General features: G+C 41.3%; 3 protein-coding genes across 5 annotated transcripts in view; 2 read left to right on the forward strand and 1 right to left on the reverse strand.

Moving 5' to 3' along the window:
* The window catches only part of cyfip2 (cytoplasmic FMR1 interacting protein 2), a 30,542-nt gene extending 25,148 nt beyond the window's left edge, over positions 1-5,394 (forward strand). The window contains exons 26-30 of one of the 2 annotated variants that reach the window (XM_020629721.3): positions 1,629-1,701; positions 1,817-1,911; positions 2,034-2,272; positions 3,227-3,374; positions 3,472-5,394. In XM_020629721.3, the coding sequence (XP_020485377.1) occupies positions 1,629-1,701; positions 1,817-1,911; positions 2,034-2,272; positions 3,227-3,374; positions 3,472-3,639 (723 nt within the window). In that variant the 3' untranslated portion in view covers positions 3,640-5,394. Of the gene's footprint in view, positions 1-338; positions 1,522-1,628; positions 1,702-1,816; positions 1,912-2,033; positions 2,273-3,226; positions 3,375-3,471 lie in introns of those variants that run through there. The other variant, XM_065958871.1, reaches the window with a different exon arrangement.
* A 662-nt stretch (positions 5,395-6,056) lies between these two features.
* hmmr (hyaluronan-mediated motility receptor (RHAMM)) lies at positions 6,057-15,706 on the forward strand. Of its 2 annotated transcripts, none has more exons than XR_010666894.1 (20): positions 6,057-6,188; positions 6,375-6,473; positions 6,561-6,634; positions 6,745-6,822; positions 6,995-7,183; positions 7,311-7,397; positions 7,943-8,054; positions 8,145-8,210; positions 9,433-9,506; positions 10,366-10,436; positions 10,523-10,890; positions 10,990-11,138; positions 11,222-11,436; positions 12,568-12,684; positions 12,789-12,989; positions 13,084-13,773; positions 13,887-13,959; positions 14,765-14,941; positions 15,023-15,252; positions 15,340-15,706. XR_010666894.1 is itself a non-coding variant. In XM_020629660.3 (20 exons), the coding sequence occupies exons 1-20, from the start codon at positions 6,143-6,145 to the stop codon at positions 15,351-15,353; spliced, it is 3,063 nt and encodes a 1,020-aa protein (XP_020485316.2). In that variant the 5' UTR covers positions 6,057-6,142; the 3' UTR covers positions 15,354-15,706. The 2 variants fall into 2 exon arrangements, 1 of the variants encoding a protein (XP_020485316.2); XM_020629660.3 differs by having other exon boundaries at positions 15,023-15,185.
* Positions 15,707-15,919: 213 nt separating this feature from the next.
* On the reverse strand, positions 15,920-18,486 carry insb (preproinsulin b). Its single transcript, XM_020629757.3, has 3 exons — positions 18,379-18,486; positions 16,848-17,045; positions 15,920-16,186 (listed from the first exon to the last, which is right to left on the reverse strand). The coding sequence occupies exons 2-3, from the start codon at positions 17,035-17,037 to the stop codon at positions 16,047-16,049; spliced, it is 330 nt and encodes a 109-aa protein (XP_020485413.2). The 5' UTR covers positions 17,038-17,045; positions 18,379-18,486; the 3' UTR covers positions 15,920-16,046.
* Positions 18,487-21,903: the final 3,417 nt, after the last annotated feature.

Consider the following 21,903-nt stretch of genomic DNA (forward strand, 5'->3'; position numbering starts at 1 on the left):
GTATCGACGTCTGCTGTTGTTGTTGTCAATTGTGATCTTTCTGGACAAATCCATCGTCTCCCTTTTACAACCCTGCTTCCCCAACCTTTTTATGTTATTGTTCTCTGTTGTCCCTGGCAATGCTCAGTGATAGGGGTCCACTAATGTGTTAAAGTAACTGTCTTGACTGCCATGTTTTTCTGTGGGTGACCAATAACTTGTGAATCCACATCTGAAATAAAATGTCATGGACACAAACACTCCATGTGCCCCTTGAAGAATGTTTTAACATTTGATGTTGTTGGGTTTTTTTCTGAAACAAAACTCTATTTTTCATTACACGCTGGCATCGTCCTCAGGTGGTAAGGATTTAGGTTTTGTTATTGCAATCACAGAGGCAGAATATGTCTCCTTCTTTCTTACCAGTTCTTGATTTGGGGCTGCTGTCTTTCTGTTTCTTTGTTCTGTCTTTGTTGGTTCAGCACACACAGTTTATCTTCAACCGGCCACAAAAGACGAAGGACTGAGACGAGTCCTTTTCTTTGACACAGATTAGTGAAATGTCACTTCTTGGACCCTAAAGACTCAAGAAATGTCTGACATTGGGATCAGATATTTGAATCCAAACTATTTTCTTACTCAAAGCACAGATTTTGCTGCTGTGTTTTAATATTTGTAAGTCGATAGACAGCTGATAGAACTCATGTGGTTGGTTGTTGGTACAGTGTTGTGCTGAACTCTTCTGGTTCTGGGCACCTGAGAGTACCTGTCTACCTGTCTAGATAACACTACTCAGCTGTCACTTTCTCTACCATGTCTTTCTCACTGCACGTGTGTGTGTGTGTGTGTGTGTGTGTGTGTGTGTGTGTGTGTGTGTGTGTGTGTGTGTGTGTGTGTGTGTGTGTGTGTGTGTGTGTGTGTGTGTGTGTGTGTGTGTGTGTGTGTGTGTGTGTGTGTGTGTGTGTGTGTGTGTGTGTGTGTGTGTGTGTGTGTGTGTGTGTGTGTGTGTGTGTGTGTGTGTGTGTGTGTGTGTGTGTGTGTGTGTGTCTAAATCATTGCATGCCTCTGTTTTCCATCACCCTTACCTGTAGTTAAGTCTGATTCACAGCATGTGTTGACTAACAGTTGCCATGCCAATCCCTTAGCACGTTGACTTCACGTGGCAGATATATACACTAACACACTAACGTCTCAGCCAGACTGATCAGCGTTTATTGCGATGTAAACATGACCTCTTGCTGCTAAACGAGATTACATGGGATGTTGTACTTAAAAGAGTGTGACAAATGATCACCTGCTAACTGTGGCTTGTCATCGCGCCCTGACAAACATAGCAACGGACAAATTCACTTATCTCAGTCTGCGCATAAGCTTACTATCGTGTTGACTAATCCATCAATCCATCCCATGTCTGTCTTTGGAATAACGTTTAGCTTTAGATGATGTCGCTCCTTTTATAAAAGCACAACTCTTCAAACGTTTTGTGACCGAGTTAAAGGAACTCATCTAAAAACTGTCGAGCAGCATCTTTTTTTTTTTTTATCACCATCCCGTCATGGCCACCAGCATGCTCTGTAAAAGGATGTCCACGGTGCAAAGTGGGTGCTGAACTTTGAGTGACCCTTTGTTGTAATGTGTTTGAATCTTAGTCGCAGGAGGAAGTGTGTGACCTGCTCCACGCTGCGCCCTTCCAGAACATTCTGCCTCGAGTTTACATCAAAGGTAAATGAAAGCATTACAGGCAGGAAGCTTGAAAAGTGAAGTCATGTACCCACTGATGTCATCGTCTTTTTAGTACCGTTAGTACATTTCCCTGCTTGTGTTTGTGGGTTTATAGAGGGAGAGCGTCTGGAGGTGAGGATGAAACGGCTGGAAGCAAAGTACGCCCCTCTCCACCTTGTGCCTCTAATTGAGAGGTTGGGAACCCCCCAGGTGAGACCAACTGAATCCTATGTTTGCCCGACTTTGATTTTCTGTATATTTAATCCATAATCCACTTTTTTTTCCTCCATATTTTAATGCTACAAGTATTGTTGCCGTTTTTTTTATACCAGCAAATTGCCATTGCCCGCGAGGGGGATCTGCTGACCAAAGAGCGTCTGTGCTGCGGCCTCTCAATGTTCGAGGTCATCTTGACGCGCATCCGTAGTTTCCTGCAGGACGGGGTGTGGCGCGGGCCCCCTCCCACCAACGGGGTGATGCACGTCGACGAGTGTATGGAGTTCCACCGCCTGTGGAGTGCCATGCAGTTTGTGTACTGCATCCCCGTGGGCACGCACGAGTTCACGGCAGAGTAAGTAGCACATGGCTGGAGTTCATGTGTACTGCAGGATAGTTTTATAAAATGTCTAAAATCGAATGCAGATGAACTCTGAGAAACATACATATCACAGCCTGGCTTCTTTTTCCCAGAAGGAGCGTTTCCTTTATCTTTTCTATCAGGGGGAAGCAGACTTCTTTTGACCCAAAAAAGAAATGCAAAATATTGCAAAAACTTTGCTCATGGTTTATGTGGAAAAGTTGATATGAGTAGAAAGAGAAGAAGTGAAAAAAGCACAAGGGAAGCTGACTTCTTCAGTAGACTTTGATGTTGCAGTGTGGGCTTCTGCTCCCTCTGCACAAGACAAAGCATTTCAAGCATGTGTATGACTAGCCCTGTTGCAGAAGGAGAGCCTTAAAGTCAAATAAAAAAAAGGGGGGAAGTTGTAGGTGGTATATGTGACCACATCTTGGTTCAAATCCAGACAAGGAACATTATACCAGGAAAAAAAAGATAATGAAGTACTATGGATGGGCTACACTGAGATCAGAATCACACACTCCTGCACCCGTGATCCCATCACCCCCGTCCTTCATCACCTCCACTGGCTCCCCATCCCCCAGTGTATCCACTTCAAACTTCCATATTATCACATGCACACTCCCACCTGCACTCTCAGGTCTGCTGATGCAAACCTCCTGCCCCCCACTGCAGGACTAACCATCGGTCCTGGGGGGACAGGGCCTTCTCCAATGCCGCTCCCACCCTCAGGAACTCTCTCCCAAACTCTCCACCTTCTACATCGTCTACAACCACTAACAAACTCTGTTCTCATACACATCTTTGTATTGTTTTCATTGTTTTGTTTTCTTGATGTTATTTGTTGAGTGTCTGTGAGTATTCAGAAAAGCGCTAGGTAAGTCTAATGTAATATTATTATTATTATATGGAAGCACAACTCATGCGTCATTGTGCCTCTCCTTCCAGGCAATGCTTTGGGGACGGCCTGAACTGGGCCGGCTGTGCCATCATCGTACTGTTGGGACAGCAGCGCCGCTTTGACCTCTTTGACTTCTGCTACCATCTGCTCAAAGTCCAAAGGCAGGACGGCAAGGATGAGATCATCAAGAACGTGGTGGGTAGACTGCATGTGTTACATGTCCGAGCACAAAAGCAGTTCTCCATATCATCCCATTAATCATTTTTTCTACTCTGTCTTTTTTCCTTGGCAGCCCCTGAAAAAGATGGCCGACCGCATTAGGAAGTACCAGATCCTGAACAACGAGATCTTTGCAATCCTGAACAAGTACATGAAGGCAGTGGAGACGGACAGTTCTACTGTGGAGCATGTCCGCTGTTTCCAGCCTCCTATACACCAATCCCTGGCTACCACCTGTTGAAAAGAGCCTTCACGCATAGTGCACAAACACAGGCGAACACACAGAGCTGTGAAACTGATTTCTGCCTCTCATTGGTCTCATAGAGGTTAAGATTAGGCTTTTAGAATTCAAGGACAAATCTTAAGCTGTTCCTATATCTAAAACGTGACTGTCTTTTAATTCTCAAAGCTGCCTAACAGTGGGCCAGGCCAGAGGCAGAAGTGTAAACTCACACCTTTTCCTTTTTTTATTTAACTCTCTGTGGCTCTCACTCAGACTCATGCATGCCTTTGCTTCCTCCTTCTGCTGCACACCTGTGGATTGGACCACTGACTCAATTGCCAAAAGTGTAACTCTCGTCATTGAATCTGAAGCAACTTGTTTGAATTCACAGCCTAAATGCCTTTCAGAATTCACAATGAAACGCTGAGACAAACAAATTGAACTAAATCATAATAAGCTATTAAATAACGAGACAAATAACCGATTCTTAAAGTCATATAAAGAGGTAAACATGGTGCTCTCAACAGTACTAGCACAGGCACCAGTACACCTACATACTGTCATACATGCCATCTGTTATGACCCAAACCTCTTTCTTATGATTCATTTCAGCCTCTTCACTCATGTTGATCATAATCCGGCTTGCCCATGTCCATGAAGCATAACGTCTTATCATGATGCATTTGAGTACTTCTTCTTCGTCCTTTTCTTCACCTGCTTGCTTTCACAGGAATGAAGATGCATAGCGTTCTTGATTTGCTTTTATTTATCTTAACCCCCCTCCTCTTGCATCTGATTTTTTTCTTGCTTCCTCCTTAAAACACATTTTAATTCGATACCAGTCCCACTGTAAATTTCACTGTTGAACTAAGTGAAGTGTTGAGTGTTGTAATTGTTCTTGTTTTTAATAATTAATATTTTTAATTTACACATCCTTGGTATACTTGCCTCTCTACTACTGGCTGGAAACCTCATTAACTGTTTTTTTTTTGGTCTGCTGGAAAGATTTTTATATTCTGTAAATGAATACAGTGATATTATTTACAGTTGGGAGAAAAAAAAAACATCTTCATCTGGGTAAATGTTTTTGCTTTTTCAAGAGTAAAAAAACAACAAAAGAAACAAGATTAGAAAATACCTCTAGGTTGTATAAAGATAGTGCTGTACTAGATTAACCTGTTTTGAGTGTGAGTGGATGATGTTGGTCTTGCAGACCTATACTGCACATAAAGGAAAAAAACATAACTAAAATGTCAGTTATAATTAAAGGGCAGTTTCCTTAATATAGTCAGTATTTACTATTCTTGGATATTTTTCTTTAGATATAGCAGTGTTATCAAAATATGCAAAAATCTGTCCTTATTTTTCTTATGAAGGAAACAAATGAATTATGACGTAACCCTCATCAAACAGCCCTGCGATCGTTTTTCTGCTCCGTTTTGAATGAAGACCGTTTCTTTTTGTAACTCCTGTGTCTTTTTATCATATTTATTCAACTCTGATGTATTGTTAATTTCAAGGTTAATCTAGTCAAACTGAAGGTATCCATGTATCATCTCAAAACCTTAGCATGGCAAGTGTAATTTATTGTCAACAATGGCTCCATTTGTGACATGAGGCTTTGTTTATGATATTGTTGTACAAGTGACCATGTTTTGAAGTACAAAAAAAGTGGAGAAAAAGAATATAACATGTACAACAATGGTCCTGCAAAGGATTTAAAATTCAGTTGTATTTCCATGAAATAAAAAAAATGTTTAACTGAAAAATGAAGTTTTCTTTTTTTACTTTTTTTTTTATTTAATGTGGAAATTATGCTATTCTTAGTTTACAGGTAAATTGAAAGGATCAAGTGTTGTCCTGTTTTTGAAGTATTAGGCTTGTTCAGAAAATAACATTTTCTGAGCAGTTAAATAAAATGAGTATCTAGTCAGAAATGTCTGTGTGATCTAGTTATCTCATCTTTCTCTGAAATGTTAATGTCGCATCCTGTAGACTAACAATTTTTGAAAGCATGCAACCATTGATCACATGGTTCATTTAGCTAGATTACGTTATAGTTTCTGCAAATTGTAATGAATAAAGATTATTAGATTCTTAATGATTCAAAAAAATGTATAATATCTCAAAGACCGTTAATATATAAAATTAATAAACTTCACAAAGTGGAAATAGAATTAATGATGCATTTATATTTGAATTTAAGCGAATACTTTTTGTACGACAGAGGATTAGAGCCACGTTAAAAAACGTTTTTCTTTTTAATTTACGACTTTATTCTCGTAAAAATTTTTTTAGCGTGGCCCTAATCCTCCGTCGTGATTTCCAAAATCCAAATATGAAGGGACGGATGACGTAGTTCCGGACTGGATGCCCATTGGCCAAACGTACGTAAACGTGCGTGTGACGTAAATTTGAAATTTCAGCGGTGAAGCGTTTGTTGTTGTGTCACAGGAGCTGCACCGCAGCCTCATTGCTACGGTTTGAAGTGAAGAGTTATTTATATATCTCTGCTTTTAAAATGTCTTTTTCAAGAGCCCCTTTGAAAAGGTTCAACGAGCACTTAGGTAAGTTTCATCCACAACGTCGTAGCTTGTTTTATATGGTGAACTTATCCATCGAAAGTTGTAATGTCAGGTTTGTTAGCTTAGGCTAGATGAAACACAGATAATTGCTAATGGTAAAAAAACGTTTTTTCTTAAACTTAACAATATAAGAAGTACAAATAAATAACACAGTCCCTCTGCTAACAGGTTGTGCCCCTGCACCGGGATCCTATGAGGTTAAACCTGGAGACATGAGGGGAGCTGCTTCCTTCGACAGGTCTGATCGATTCAAACTTGTTAAGACAGGTGAGTAACTGCGAGGCACAGTGCAACAAGGAGAGTCAGCTTGTTGTCTTTAACATAATGTTTTGTAACACTTCTTCTTGTCCCCAGCTCTACTGCCTCCACCGTCCCCCTCCAAAGCTTTAATGTCACCTGTTCGCAGAACTATGTCGGTTGATAGGCTGGTGAGTTTTCAGCATGTTACAATGCCACTCAGCAACAGATCTGGTAGTCCTACAGCTGTTCCTAGCCTAACCCCCTCCCCCCCCCCCCTTTTTCTCTTGTGCAAACCTAGGTCGAAGGGTCAAGTGTAAAGAAAGACAAGATTGCCATGACTGTGGAGAGGAAACAACAGAAACTCTTGGAGAAAGAGGTACACTTCATCGAAGGAACATTTGTGTTTCAGGAGTTCCACATTTTGTTCCCCCCTGTAATCTGTGGCATGTGTATCATCTAGTCAGAACTGAGCCAGTGACAACAGATGTTACGTTTTGTATAGTTCCTATAACTACAGAAGTCATAACATCAGCATTTATCGCTTCCAGATAAGGTCCCTAGTTCAACAGCGAGGGGAGCAGGATCGTCGCTCACTGGCTCTGGAAGAAGAGCTGAAGAAGGTGGAGGCCAAACTGCTGGCTGCAGTTCGGGAGAAGACGGGCCATGCTGCGAATGTCACGACCCTTGAAAGACAGCGTGCTGAGCTCAAGAAAGTCAACGAGTTCTTAAAAAACAAGGTATGCTTGGCCTCAATGTCAGATGATTTTCTATTTATTTTATTTTCCTGTATTCACCAGGACCTGGATGAAATTTGTCTTAGCATTGTGGGATGAAAAGTCTGACTCTGTTTTTTTTTTTTTTAAGGTGTCTGCTGACACTACAAAAAAGAAAATCAATTCTCTCACAATGGAGTTGATGGAGGCCAGGAGCACTTTGGATCTGAAAAACAAGGTACAACATATGTGCAAATACTTCCTTTATTTAGGGTTTAAAGGCAGGGTTTGTAATTTCTGAAAACTAGCATGATTTTGAAAGTAGCATTCCCTCAGTGCTGCGTCTGCACCCCCTCCCCTCTGTGCTCCCTCTAAAGCCACGCCTCCTCACTTACATGAAAGAGCGCCGTTGCTCCAGAAGTGGACCTCAGCTCATCTCTTTGAGTGTGGGCTCGTGCATGCATGGGGTAGAGAACGAGCAGGGAGACAGGGAGGTGTGATTGGTTCATCAGATCGTTACTGCGTGGCAGACATTGGTCAAAGTTTTTACAGGCTTACAAACTGATACAGATGACAGATTTTCTTTGTTCTTTTTTCAGAGCACATGAGTTATTAATGTCTGTCAGGACCTAAAGACAATTACCAACCCAAATCTTAAAAAGTGTATCTGGAGGAAATTACCAACCCTGCTTTTAAGCTAAATGTTGAATCAGTCAATAAGCACATTTCCAGCTGCAGCAACAGTTGTTTCTTATGTTATTATTATTATTTATTTCTGTGTAGGAGTTAAGTGTACTGCACGTTAACACCAAAGGCCAACTGAAGCTGCTGGAAACTGACCTGCATGCTGCCAGAACTACAGTCACTACACTCAAAGACAGAAACAAAGACTTGGGTAAGATTAACCTTCAGCTGAAAGGACTACCAGTGAGATGAACAACGATAATAAATTAACCAGGACTGCACTGTTTTCACCTTTTCACAGAGGACCTTCATCATGTGACCAAAACCCTGAATGAAGAGTTTGAGAATGAGATTGCCAAACTGCAAGGTGAGATTTTCACTTTGATACCCATTGAGTCATTATTACCCATAACTGTTTGAAAACATAGTCTGGACTATTTCCAAGGTCTCAGTCTGTGTCATGTCCAAACCCCTTTTTGGACAGGTCGAGAGATATCTTAAGACCTTATGTGATTTAGATAATGACCCCCCTCGGTTGTGTGTTGCACTAACATGGAATCAGAAAATATTTACTGACATGTACTGTTCTCTCCATATAATGTCAAAGCTCAATGTTGCATTAGCTTCTTAAAATGAAGAAAAATCGGCTTAAACTTAATACTTTGAGGTACCTGAATTAGTCACTAAAAAATAATGATTTTCTTACTGCAAGCCCATCTTTTATTGTTCTGAAACAGGAAAAGCAGAGGGGGAAAACTTGCAAAAAAAAACACTTCCTACTAGCGCTGGTCGATATGGACCAAAACATATATCTCAATGTTGTTTTGCTGAATGAGCGATACTTGATATATTTATCGATATTTTAATTCTAAAAATAAAAACACATGGGCCTTACGCCAAATGTGTTTTATTAACAATAGGCTGCACAATGTCAACATGTACATGAACAATGAGAGAAATATTTATATACTTACTCTTATTTGTGTAAATATTTCTTGACATCTTACTTACATTCCTATTCTTTTTGATTAATATTTTATTGTATAGAACTATATCTCTACTGCTATATTGTGTTTTAGAGCAACTGTAATGAACAAATTTCCCGCTGTCATTAATAAAGTATTTCTGATTCTGATATAAACTAAAATAGCTGAACTGGAGGCTCTATGAATGACCTGTTTAACATTATTTTAATGCTACATAAACTATCCATATAAACAATGTTGTCTTACCCTATATCTTGTTCGAAGATATATCGATCTTAAAAACTATATATCGCCCAGCCCTTCTACCTTGATTGATGTTATTATCACTGATAGACTAATCATCACATGAGCCTCTGAGTTTGGCTAAATGTGGTTTATAGTTTGCATTGGATTATTTACTTTACAAATTGTGGACCTGGCAGGTTTAAACGGCATTAAGTAAACAGATGACTATTACTATTATACAGAACACGAGAGGTCAGAGATAATACTAGTGTAATGGAACAGTAGGTAAAGGTGGTTGTATGTATTACTGTCCTTCATGTAAAAAATGAACGATACATGTCACTGTGTTTTTCTGATTGTGTTTTTGTTCTTTTCCAGCTGTGATTCGGGAGCTGAGAGAGGAGATTAGAGCCCTGCAGGGATACCTGGACACGGCCAATGACAAGATCCAGGTACTTACTCGGCCCATAGGGCTCAACAGTGTGGTGCTGGAAATAAAAATCCTGTTCATATCCTGCATAGCAGATTTAATTATTAGCCATAATGTCTTAACTATCCAAGGTAGACTGACCACGAGCTACCCGAGTATAAAACGATGGTTTATTCTCCTGTAGGAGACACTAGTTTGTATGATATCAACCTGCTTTTAAGAGAATCAAGATTTAGTCAAGATATCGGTGCAAAAAAACGACACTACCCACGATCATAGAGTGTCACATCCCTGATTGGTTGAGCTTGCTGTTACCATGGCAATGTTTCCCGCCCCTCAGCGCCGTATGCTAACAGATAAGTTTCGCCAGCAGGCTAGCTAGTTAGTTAGCTAACAGTAAATGTACTAATAACCTTGTCATGCTGCAGTGAATGTAGTTTATATTTTTACACAACACAAACTACAAGATAGAACAACACTTACATTAACAGTATAAACACTAAAATAATGACAAAAGTTACTTTTAAGAAGAAACATTATCATTCCCAATGGATTGTGGGATGGGTAGTTCATTGACTTCAGAGGAACATTTTGTACACAGTCTTGTACCTTTGCCTTTTTTTCCATATTTTAATGCTGTTTTGGCTCCAAATAAACAGCACTTTAGTCATGAGTATTGGGGGTAGCTGGTTGTCTTGGTTCCAGGTGCCAATCTCTTGATATAAGGATTTAGTGAAAAATCAAGGAGGATTTGAATGGGGAAATTTACTTCCAGAACCAGAGACGCCGAAAAAGTGTGCAGTCACTGTAGAGCCCTATAAGAAAAATCTTTGGAAATGTGACCTCATTCCGGGACATGCTTGACCTGTTTGCTTTTCTAGGATCTTCGCTTGAATCTCAAAGAGCAGATGCGGGAGAAGGCTGTCGCTGGTTGTCAGGTGGAGAAAACAAAGTAAGCAAATGCCACTGGGTCCTTCAAACAAGTACGATCTCACCTGTATACCATGAAACTATTCCTTCACTTGTTTTCCTTTACAGAGAGCTAGAGACAGAACTAGAGCAGTGCACTGCTGAGTTAAACAACACTCAAGAGGAGCTGAGACGTAAAGAGGAGGAGGCTCAGAGATTCAAACAAGAGCTGCACTCTTCAAAGGCTGCTTTAGTGGAAGTGGAGAAGAGGTTGGAGGATCAGGAGCTGGAGCTTCAGTCTTCACAGACGTCGGTGAGCGACATGGAGGAGCAAATGAAGACAGCCAACCAAGAAGTCCAAGAGTCTCGAGCAACGGTCCGGCAGCAGGAGACCGAGCTTGCGAGGCTGAGGGAGGTGCTCAGGAGGACAGAGAAGGAGCTTGATGAGAGGGTGGAACATCTTGAACAGAGGTATCTGTTCTGTGAGGAAGAGAGATGTAAGTTCCCCAACATCCTGTTGCAATGTTTTAAATAATTGAAAAAGTAAGTTGACAGTCATTTGATGGATGTATTGTGGATTTTTTGTTTGTTTTTAGGCAAGACTCAAGAGCAGGGTCTGAGGAGGGTGCAGGAGTTGAAGATGGAGCTTAATTTGCTAAAGGAGGCTAAAAGAGATGAGAGCAACAGACTGATTCAGCTCGAGCAAGAACACTCCGCTCTAACTGAGGAACTGACGAAAGAAAAGGTAGCACAGAAGTTTTGTCTTTATTTGTTAGATTTAATTTGAATCACTTTGGCTGTAACTGATCCGTTGCTGATTTTCTGCAGGCACTCGTAGACTCCCTAACCGTGCTGGTGGAGCAGGAGCGGGAGGAGTCAGAGGAGAGGTTCAGACAGCTCAAGGAGGAGATGGAGGAGGTGCTGGGAGAGCTTGCTGTCTTGGAGGAGCAGGAGGAGGGGAGGCAGGAGGCTCTGAAGAGGCATCAGGAGGAAAAGGAAGAGTTGAAAAAACAGCTGAGTGACACCTGGGCAGTGTCTGAGAGGTGAGTAACAACCAAACATGCTGATAACAAGTGTTACTGGAAAGGAAAAGAAGGAACTGTCTTTGTGCTGTGACTTAGAGTTACAGGCATGCAGAGCTCAGAGCTACATCACAATGTTGACAGACATCAGGGTCGCTGTCCGATTCTAACAAACTTCAGTTTTGCAAGTTATCTCTCAACCTTGTCTTTGGAGTTACGAGGCCAGCATGTTCTTTTTTTTGAATGAGGTTCTAGCAAGCCTACAGAGAAAGAATAGTGCAGAGTGGTAGTCATGACAACTAGACTAATCTGAAGTCATAATTTAAACAAAGGCCGCATTTTGATGTTCACCTTACAGCTCTGGCTGCAATTAAAAACGTTTAATTAGGGGCGCTGGTAGAGCAGTGGTTAGTGCGTTGTGGTCCTCCAAGCAGGCGGCCCGGGTTCAAATCCGATCTGTGGCTCCTTTCCCACGTGTCATTCCCCTCTCTCTCCCATCCTGATTTCTGACTCTATCCACTGTCCTGTCTATAAACTAAAGGCACAAAAGTGGCCAAGCACAATTTCTCTAAAAAGAAAGAGAATACTTCTCTGATAAATTGTTTCTGTTTCTAACCCATCCATCAGTTCATCTGTTGTTATTTAATCTCCTCCTGTCAAAGAGTTGCTCTGTTATGTAATTCACCACTGACAGACAGATTTTGTAATGTTTGAAATATATAATAACTTTCAGAAAATGTTCCCCATTATTATCTCTACAAGTAATCAAAGTCTTTGCATTTTAGAAAAACAAATTCAAAAAGAGCTCCAATGGTGATTTTTTGGGGGCGGCTGTGGCTCAGTGGTAGAGTTGGCCGTCTCTTAACTGTAAGGTTAGGGGTTTGATCCCAAGCTCCTGCAGCCACATGGCCGATGTGTCCTTGGGCGAGACACTAAACCCCAAGTTGCTGCCACTGCTTCCTCTGCGGCGTATGAATGTGTGTGACTTGACACAGCAGCTTTTGCCCTCAGGGTGTGAATGTGTGGCATGAGGTCTAAATGTGCTTTGAGTCCATTCACCATGTTATGACAAGTATAACATGAATTATTTGTTGCAGTAAAGTCAAGAAACCTGCTTTCAACACATCTAAACTGTGCTCTTGGTATTTTTAGTAAGAACAATGATGTCGCTGCTTTAAAAGAGGAACATTTAGCTGCTAAGAGGGAACTCCAAGAAGCACTCACAAACTCACTGAGCAAGATGGCAGACGTTGTCTTGGAACTGGAGAGGTGAGTTGTACTAAGTGTTTCTTGATGTCAAGTCTTTTTGTGTTGGCGGTTACCCTAAAAATTCTGTCATAGAAAGTTCACAGACGGCTTATGTTACCTTTCAGCGCTAAAGAGGCTCTGAAGGCAGCCGAGACGAGACGGACAGAGCTGGAAGCAGAGGTGGACAGAGTAACCGACCAGATGAAAGAGGAGACGGCTAAAGTGGCTCAACAGAAAGATGAGGAGATCAACCGAGTGAAGGAGGCCTTAGAAGAGCACCAGGAGAGGCAGTCGGCTGAGGGGAAAGCCAGGGAGGAGGATTCAAGGTGTGCTTAAATTTCACTCTCTGTCTCGGGGTTAAAATAGATGCAGCTTTTTCACCTTGTAATATTTCCCTTTGTTTTTTTCTTGACTTCATAGACATTTGCTGGAGATGCAGACATCCCTCGCACAAAAAGAGGAGGAGATGAAGGCAGTGGAGGCGAGTCGCACAGCTCTGATCAGTGATCTACAACTGCAGACGAAAGAGAGAGAGGAGGCAGTGGAGCAGCTAGAGCTGCAGAAAGGTCAGAGTGTGAGAGCCCAGAAACTGCTAGAGAAGGTCAGCCAGGAAAAAGAGGAAATAATGGAACAGCTACGACAAGAAAGAGAAGAGAAAGTGAAGATCCAGACAGCCCTGCAGGAGGAAAGGGGAGCATTGGACGTTGAAAGGAAAGAGCACAAGCAGGTCAGGTCAGAGGTGCTCGGACTACAAACCCAGCTTGAGAGAGTAGACGAGGAAAGGACACGTCTTCTGTCTGAAGTAGAACTGAAAGAGCAGGCCAGGCTCGCTCTCCAGAATACGCTGAACATGGCAGAGCAGGAGAGGAATCAACTTCAATCTCGCCTGGGTGAGGTGGAACAAGGTGGTGCAAGCTTCCGGGCCCAATTAGAGCTCATGGAAGAGAAGATGCAGACTCTTCAGTTTATGTTGGAGGAACAACAACATGACAGAAGGGCTCTGCAGGAGCAGGTAGAAGTACTGACACAGGAAAAGGTCACACTTCAGTGGGAGATGGAGGAGCAGCGACAGGAACTCCACAAACAAATAAGTGAAGCCCAGGAGAAAAGGTGAGCTCCATTTCGTGTGTGTGCGTGTGTGTGTGTGTGTGTGTGTGTGTGTGTGTGTGTGTGTGTGTGTGTGTGGTATTTACAAGCATCCCTTTCTTTTTTTGATTTCTCAGCTCACAAAGTTCAGAGGTGGAACGCTGGAGGAAACAATTTGAGGAACTGTTTGCTAAAGTCAAGCCCTTCCAGGTCAGTCATTTCCAGAATGATCCTCATACTCCAGCTTATCTTCTTTTTAAAATATCTTTTATTGTAACATTTAGGAAAAACATTTGTGACAAACACCCCAGATATGTATCTACAGTAACTGTAGTTGCACTTTGCTTCATGGAGAATTTTAGTTCAGTTTCTGCTTTGGGATTAACTACAGAAGCCCTAAGTGGACATGCTGCATACTTTCCTATGATAACCAGTAACTTCTGGATGTTTTCTCAAGATCTCAATTTAATATATCTCGAGGTAACAAATGTGGGTTTCCCCTGATAACATTTTATTATCAGTCGTTTTCTTCAGGTCTCAACATATTTGTCATATTATTTGGAGATATCAAATTTGGTTTTCCTGCAACTATCAGATTCAATGCTTTTCATTATCTCAAAAAAAGAAGAGCTTGTTTTCTTGTGAGAAATGGATAACACTTGATTTCTAGTAATCTGCGAAATACTAGACTAGTCACTGAGAGGAGGATACTCCTGTTGCCCACACTAATGCGGTGAGGTACGCCTATGTCTGTGTTTTTGCAACTCAGCGAAATAAGTGAAAGTAAGTTGAGATCTTAAGAAAACGGCCAGATATGACTTGCTATCTCAGAAAAACACAGTTAATAAAATAGATGGATGCATGTCCATTCAGGACTTCTGTATTTAAAAGGCTGCACCTTCAAAGTTTTGATTCGGTCTGGTCTCATTAACTGCACTTGAAGCCCCAGAATGAGTCAAAACAATCACTTCATGCAATCTTAATGATTTCAATGTTTGATGGTGCGGGCCCACAGGAACAGCTCAATGCGTTTGCAGCGGAGCGCAATGCACTGCTCAATGAAAACGGAGCGAACCAGGAAGAGTTAAACAAGCTGTCTGACGCCTACGCTCGTCTGCTGGGACACCAGAACCAGAAGCAGAAGATCAAACACGTGATGCAGCTAAAAGATGAGAATACCTCTCTGAAACAGGTGATACACACATTCAGAACATTAAAACAATCCACATGTTTGGTCTCAAGCGCCCACACATTGCATGCTGTGTGTGTGTAGGAGTTGTCTAAGCTGCGGTCTCAGGTGAGCCGACAGAAGACTGACCTGCAGCAGCTGAAGTCGAGCCTTCCTGGAGCCGCCCGCCGCAAGTTTGATCCCAGCAAAGCTTTCCAACACGACAAAGAGAATAGGCAAAGTGACCGGACTCAACCTCTTAAAGAAGGTGAGTCCTATCAATAACCTCACTGAGACACCAAAATCTAAAGAGAGGCTGAACTTTGGAGATAAAAGTAGGTAGAACAGACATTTAACTTTTGGTTATTCATTTATTTTCATGACATCTGAGTGGAGACCTTGTTCTGTGTTTGTCTTGTCAGGAAATCATGCGTGATGGAGCTCATCGTCTTCACAAGAGCCAACAACTAATCGGGTCCCAAATTACATTAGAATGGTAATTTGAAAACTTAGTATTTTACTTTGACTCTTTTTATTTCTATATACTAAACAGTTAGGTCATCATTCTTAAAGTTTTACACTTTCTGTTTTCATTTTTCTAATAAATATTGTGTGTTTGTGTGTGTGTACAGGATTGAGAAAAAGGTCGAGTGAGCATTAAAGATGAGATGCTTTTAAGTGTTGAATGTGTCATTGAGTTAGATCTTTATATCTGTTTTAGTCATTGTAACCCTTTCATGTGAACCTTTCTTCTTTGTAAATAAAGACAGATGTTAACATTCTTCTAAACATGTCTTACTGAGATTCATTGACTTCCCAAGTGTAAAAACTCTTTAAACAAAGCCTTTTTATTTATTCATTTATGAGATCTTCTTGGCCATGTCGGTCCTTAGCCAGTAGAGAGCACTCAAGGACTGGCCACGATGTGGAGCGCAGCAAAAGGCCACATTTCATCCATTCTTTATACCAGCTTAAAAAATAAATCAAATATCACATCTTAAGCACAAAGAAGCCCCGGATTATGGGTCATGATGCTTTATTTTCCTTCAGTTAATCAGACACAGCCAGGACTAGTGGTGTGGAAGTGGACTTTACATGGTATGAGTGATGGTGTGTGAGGAGGGACGAGTCAGTCGCAGTAGCCCTCCAGGTGGTAAATGCTGCACGGCCTGTGGCAGCACTGCTCCACGATGCCTCTCTTCACCTTGGGCTCGCTATGACTCTCCATCGACCGCTGCTGCTCCTGTCTGGCCCTTTTGGACAGGAACCCTTGGAAATGAAGAAAGTTTCCACAGCCATGTGTTTAGTCTTGAGTTTGTCAAACTATCATTTATACTGTTCACACTTAATGGTTAGATAATCTCATCAGCACACTCTGTTTCATCCTTTGACTTTCTACTTCAAGAGGAGATAAGGCGGAGCTCAAGCAGAGGCATAATGCAGCCTGGACTTGCAAGTTCACTTCAAAACCCCGAGTAGACTTTTTGAGGTGGAAGATTCAAATAATGCGTTTTGGGAGTGACGTAAAGAAGCTGGGGGGATCTCACAAGATTTGTGATCTCTGGATTTGTCACATGATGTTGAAAGCAACAATAGGACGCCACAAGGCCGGCCACACCATTGGATTCAAAGACCGGCTTTGCACACTAATGATGGCTTGGACAAATACAACGGTTCATCCCGGAGGTTTTCCAGTATGTTGTCTGTAAACATTTGTCCTCCAGCTAGTATCCAAATTGGCATTCTCATTAAACTGAGTTTAAACTTTGAACATGGTGGGCAGCAGCACAAAGCCAGCCCTGGCTCTCGGGGCAATGTCATGCTGGTCCTTTTTCTGAACTCCCGCTATCAAGGGGACAATTAAAAACTTATTCTGCACACAAGTCAAACCAGAGATGTCAAACTGTTCCCAGAGTCAGTGTGGCCTTACCGAGCAGATGATCTAAATCCCGCTTGTAGGGTCGGTTGCGACTGTAGAAAAAGCCTCGCTCTCCGCAAACGAAGTAGAGGGCATCGACCAGGCGAGAGCCGCACAGGTGTTGGGCGGGGGCTGCGGACACCATCGGAGGGTGGAGCGCCAGTAGTAACAGCAGAGACATCGCCCATGATACTCCGGCCATGGGGCGCTCTATGACAGAGTACAAAAAACAAATATGGAACCCTTCTGATTAATTTAGTATTAAACTTGGTTTTCAAAGACAAACACTGAAATTTAATCCACCCATCAATTCTTAATACCCCGAGGCAGGCAGGTTGAGAGCTTGAGGATGAAGAGATGTTCAAATTTGATCAGACCTTTCTTGACAACACTTGGGTAAGACCTCTTTCTTTTAATCACTTTTGATATAGATATTTTGTGATGTTCCTGACTGGATCACCCGAGGCTTTGTGGAAATAGTTTCTTAGAAATAACACTAAAGGTAAGCAGCAATACCCCCAACTCAAAATAAGAGCTTTAGAAGTAAGAGTAAGGAAATCAATCTGTCATTGTAAATCAGAGGGCCAAGAGACGAGCAGCTGGGAAGTAATGTCATGTAATATATGATTAAAAACTCTAAAAATCTTCAAGCTGATCATGAACCAAAGCAAGCAAAGTCAGAGAATGATTATGAAGAGTGTTAAATGTATGCATTGATGACCGGGGTGGTCCTCAGGTTACCCTTTAAAGGGGGTTACAGTGAAGATGCCTCTAAACTCTTGTAAGAACGCATTGTTTTTGAAGTTAAGACCGACCCCTGTTTGATGTTGGACATTTTATAGTTCATCATGAACACAACAGTTTTTGGAGATTTGCCAACCCCAAGGTTATGTTTAATGTTACTCCTTTACAGCTCTGATTGAAGCAAATCGAAAATTGATTTTGTTTTGATTCCTTGCTTTACTTTCATCCCCCTGGTGACCCTGCAGGTTTTATCTAAGTGCCATCTTTACCAGGCGAGAAAGAAAACGCCTTGTGTGGCTGATCATCATCGTCGATACTGTCGCTGTATCCTCAAGGTCAGTCCTCACCTTGCTGTCGAGTTTAGCAGCTCTAGTGCTCAAAAATTGAATTTTTTTATTAGAGTTATTAGTTAAATCCCTTTTTTGATGGATGTTCTCCTGGGGCGGAAGTTCAGCCCCAATTTCAAGGTGAAAAACATATTTAGCAGTCATTTAGAAACTATACAGACCTTCTGTGGACCTCTTATAGTGAACTGCAGATTATTGGATCCAATATGAATCATTTTAAGCGTGTCTTTAACAATGCACCTGTGCCAGCATTACAACATTGGCAGAGCACTCTATCTGGCCTGTCACCCCTCTATCACTCTTGGCTGTAAGCCAGGCTCCTTGGCATGGTAGACTGGTTGAATTATAGATCCTGCTCAGGCTACTCTTTACTTTCATCTCTGGTTATTATACGCATAAATAAAATAAAAAAAAAGTTGAAATCTTGAGGGTATACAGAGAAACTTGCTTACCTGCGTGTGAGGCCTCAGTGCGGCAGAGCGACTGGTCGTCACTGATGAGATTTTTGGCCTTAAGTATTATACAGGTAGAGAGAACATCTCCACTTGGCTACCTTTCCCCTTTGTAACATCTTACCTCCACCTGGCCTGTATCAGCCTCAGAGGTCATTAAGCCCGTTTATCCGCTCTTGAGTGGCACTAAGTCAGTTAATTGAGTGTGCACCAACAGCAGAGTTGACATAGAGTTGAGAACGCTGTCACCCAGGGAGAATCTCAATTCAACCCCTGCTGTGAGAGGGCCTGTCTGACACAGTTTACACACTGATCGACAAACACCATATGTCACGTTCTGGCAACTTAAGTGTAGATTAGAGGACAACCAGGCCTTTCAGTGACCACTAGTGGTGTGTTAAAGACAAAGCTGTGTGCACAGTGACTTATGTGACTAAGTCGTTTTTTATTATGAATCTGTTGCACAAATCGGGAGGGAAAAAAACGGAACAATATTATGTTCAGAATTATAAGAGGCGTTCAATAATTTCTGTATGCATTGAGTACTTATGTGGCTCAGTTGGTAGAGTTGTTGGTCGTCTCTCAACTGGACGGTCAGGGGTTCGATCCCCAGCTCTTGCAGCTACATGGCTAATGTGTCCTTGAGCAAGACAGTCAACCCAAAGTTTCTCCCCCAGCTACGTCAGCGTGATTGAATGTGTATGAATTAGCTTAGTTACTTCTGATGTTCACTTTGCATAGTAACCTCTGCCATCAGGGTGTGTGAATGGATATGAATGGGTAGGTGTGACATGCGGTGTAAAAGCAAGCACATTTTCAATAACCAAGATAATAATAAGCAGAAAAAGAAAGTTTTTATTATGGAAAACACTTTTAAAGCAAGATTACAATGTTCCCCTCATAAACATCACAAAATAAATGACACACTTAAAGTCAGAGCAAACAACGTAAAATCACCTATAAAAGAAATTCATTCTTATATCATCAAAAGCTAAATAGGAGAGGTTATTAAACGTGCTTAAGAAGAGGTGGTTGGCTGTATTATGGTAAGACACTTTCCAGCAGACACATTAAGACACTTTCCAGCAGATCCAGCACTACCTAGTTGGGCTGGGAATCATTTTGGTGTCTCATGATTCGATTTTGATTTATGTGGTCAAAATCTGATTCAGAATCTATTTTCAATTCAGAATGATTGTGGAGTCATGATTCAAAGTCCATTTTTGAATGAGTACATACTTCAGGATCTTCAGGATGAAGAAGAGTCATCTGTGAGACTGGCTGAATTTATTGTTGCTCCATCTCACATTCTTCTGAGTTAAAGAGCTAGCCTTAGCACTTAGCAGGGAGTAATGAATTAGCCAAAAACAAAAGATCGATTTTTGGAAGATTCAAAATCTGTCAAGATAAGAATCTCGATCTTTATATAAATAGATTTTTTTCCCCACCTCTACTAACTGATAGACTTCCACAGCGTTGGTGCCAATAAGGACAACATTTGATCCACCTCTGTGTTTCACCTTGACCCTGGAGCACCCAGCAGGCCTAACCCAGCAGATCAAATTGGCCTATATGGACAATAAAGGGTTCAAAGGTCACTGCATGAGTTACTTTTACAAATCTCTTCTGTGTGCAAAATGTATTTCATTTTGAACTTATTTCATGAAAGAAGCGTTCTTTATGACTTTTTGCCTTCTGCTTTAGCGGTGTTTTATTGCACCCTTTGTCATGTGCAGCAGCTGTTCTTTTTAGTTCTAGCGTGCCGACAGGATCTGGGGGCGGGCCAATTTAGATGAGAGGTGACACGCTGTATAATTTTATGTCAAGTGATGACTCAACTGTCAGGCCCTGAGGAAGAAGCACACCTCGGTACTATCACCTCTAAGGCTCTGTGGTATAATTCACTTCATTATTTATAATTGAAAGTACTGTAGATATTACACTGGGAGACAGTTACTGATCTAGATGAACAAAAGTATGTAAACAGCTTGGTGATTATGGATTTGCTTCATTTCTTTCTGCGGGTTTCTTAATTGGTTGACATGTGAAATACTGTTTTGTAATATTGTATTGTAAAACTTGGATGTGATGAATATTTAGCTCTCTACCACAGACATGCAGCTCTGATTTTATAGAAACAATTCATCCTTTTAGGGCCACAATTGAACTGAACCTCTAAACCATCATTTATATCAGGGACATATTTGTAAAAGATTCACTTTACTTTTAGGACACAAAGGAACAAATCCTACAAACTCACTGTGAGTGGAGCTCAGGCTGATATTCTATCTTTCACTGCCTCTCAGAGGTCGAGTTTCACACTTTTTCAATTCAGAAAATTGAGGAGAATGATCTTGAGTTCTTCAGCTGAACTGTCCTGAAGGCAGGAATGGTGGTTTCAAAAAATGTGTCACATTCCCATTTTAGCTGTCATTGAGGCACTGAACTTAAATCTACTTCCATTTGCTTCAACTTACCTTGAAAAAACATCCAGTGGTCATTAAAAGTTTAAAGAGACAGATTTCTCTATGAACTTTTAAACCATAAAAGCCATTAAATTGATAAAACTATCATTTGTAAAAGGCCTGATAACGATTCCCCTGACTCACATCAGATTTATTTACTCTATCATATGAACATGAAGATCTATATTTGCATACTGACATGCTTTTGAAGGATCACATGGGTAGAGTACCTTTCTGTAAAGACACTCAAAGGGTACAAATTGTCTTGACTTAATTTGTAGATTCCTCCACCAGGGAATCATGGGAGTTCTCTTCGCGTTGACCGTAGTAAGGACGAACGGGCGAAACTGGCTCGAGGAAGAGAATATGTTTACTGACGATGTATCCAAGTATAATTTACTTGACGTTTTTATCCCAGCAGCACATACAGCAACAGTACAGCAGATTTCAGCAGCAGTTCACTATCCTTATGCAGAGGTCTTTGACGTAATATCCGCTGTTTCCACGGCAACGATAAACATTCTGTCTGTCATGGTGGCTCATCATGGCCGCCGTCTCGACAAGACACGTCCCGTTACAACTATCAAATTACAGACTTCTCAGGCTTTGATAACTGTTGGAAAAATTTGAGGTAACTACATCTTTAATACATTTAGATACAACACTTCACTGTAAATATTATAATAAAATTCTACTTATTGAACGTTTAAAAGTTAAATCTGCTTTTAGTTGAATCTGTTCGACTAATTTTTCATCCGAAGCTGCCCACTAACAACTAAAGTATCCACTGTATGTTTTTCTTTGGTAGAAATGCCAGCAGGGTCATGCATGCCTGTCTAAGAAAGAAATCTTCTTAACTCGTATTTTTCTGATGTGTGTTTTCCTTCAGTGTGTGTACAAACCCTTTGAAAGGGAAACATGCTAATTGGATTCTGATCTCTTCGATGTTATCTGTACTGAACATTTCAGAAATGAAATATCAAAGAGGTTCACACCAAAGCAGTCCAAATGTTACTTTGAGTAAAGAGAGCTCCAATCCGTATTATTACTGCTGGATAAT

The sequence above is a fragment of the Labrus bergylta genome, chromosome 9 (assembly GCF_963930695.1).
Source record: "Labrus bergylta chromosome 9, fLabBer1.1, whole genome shotgun sequence".
Taxonomy (NCBI): domain Eukaryota; kingdom Metazoa; phylum Chordata; class Actinopteri; order Labriformes; family Labridae; genus Labrus; species Labrus bergylta.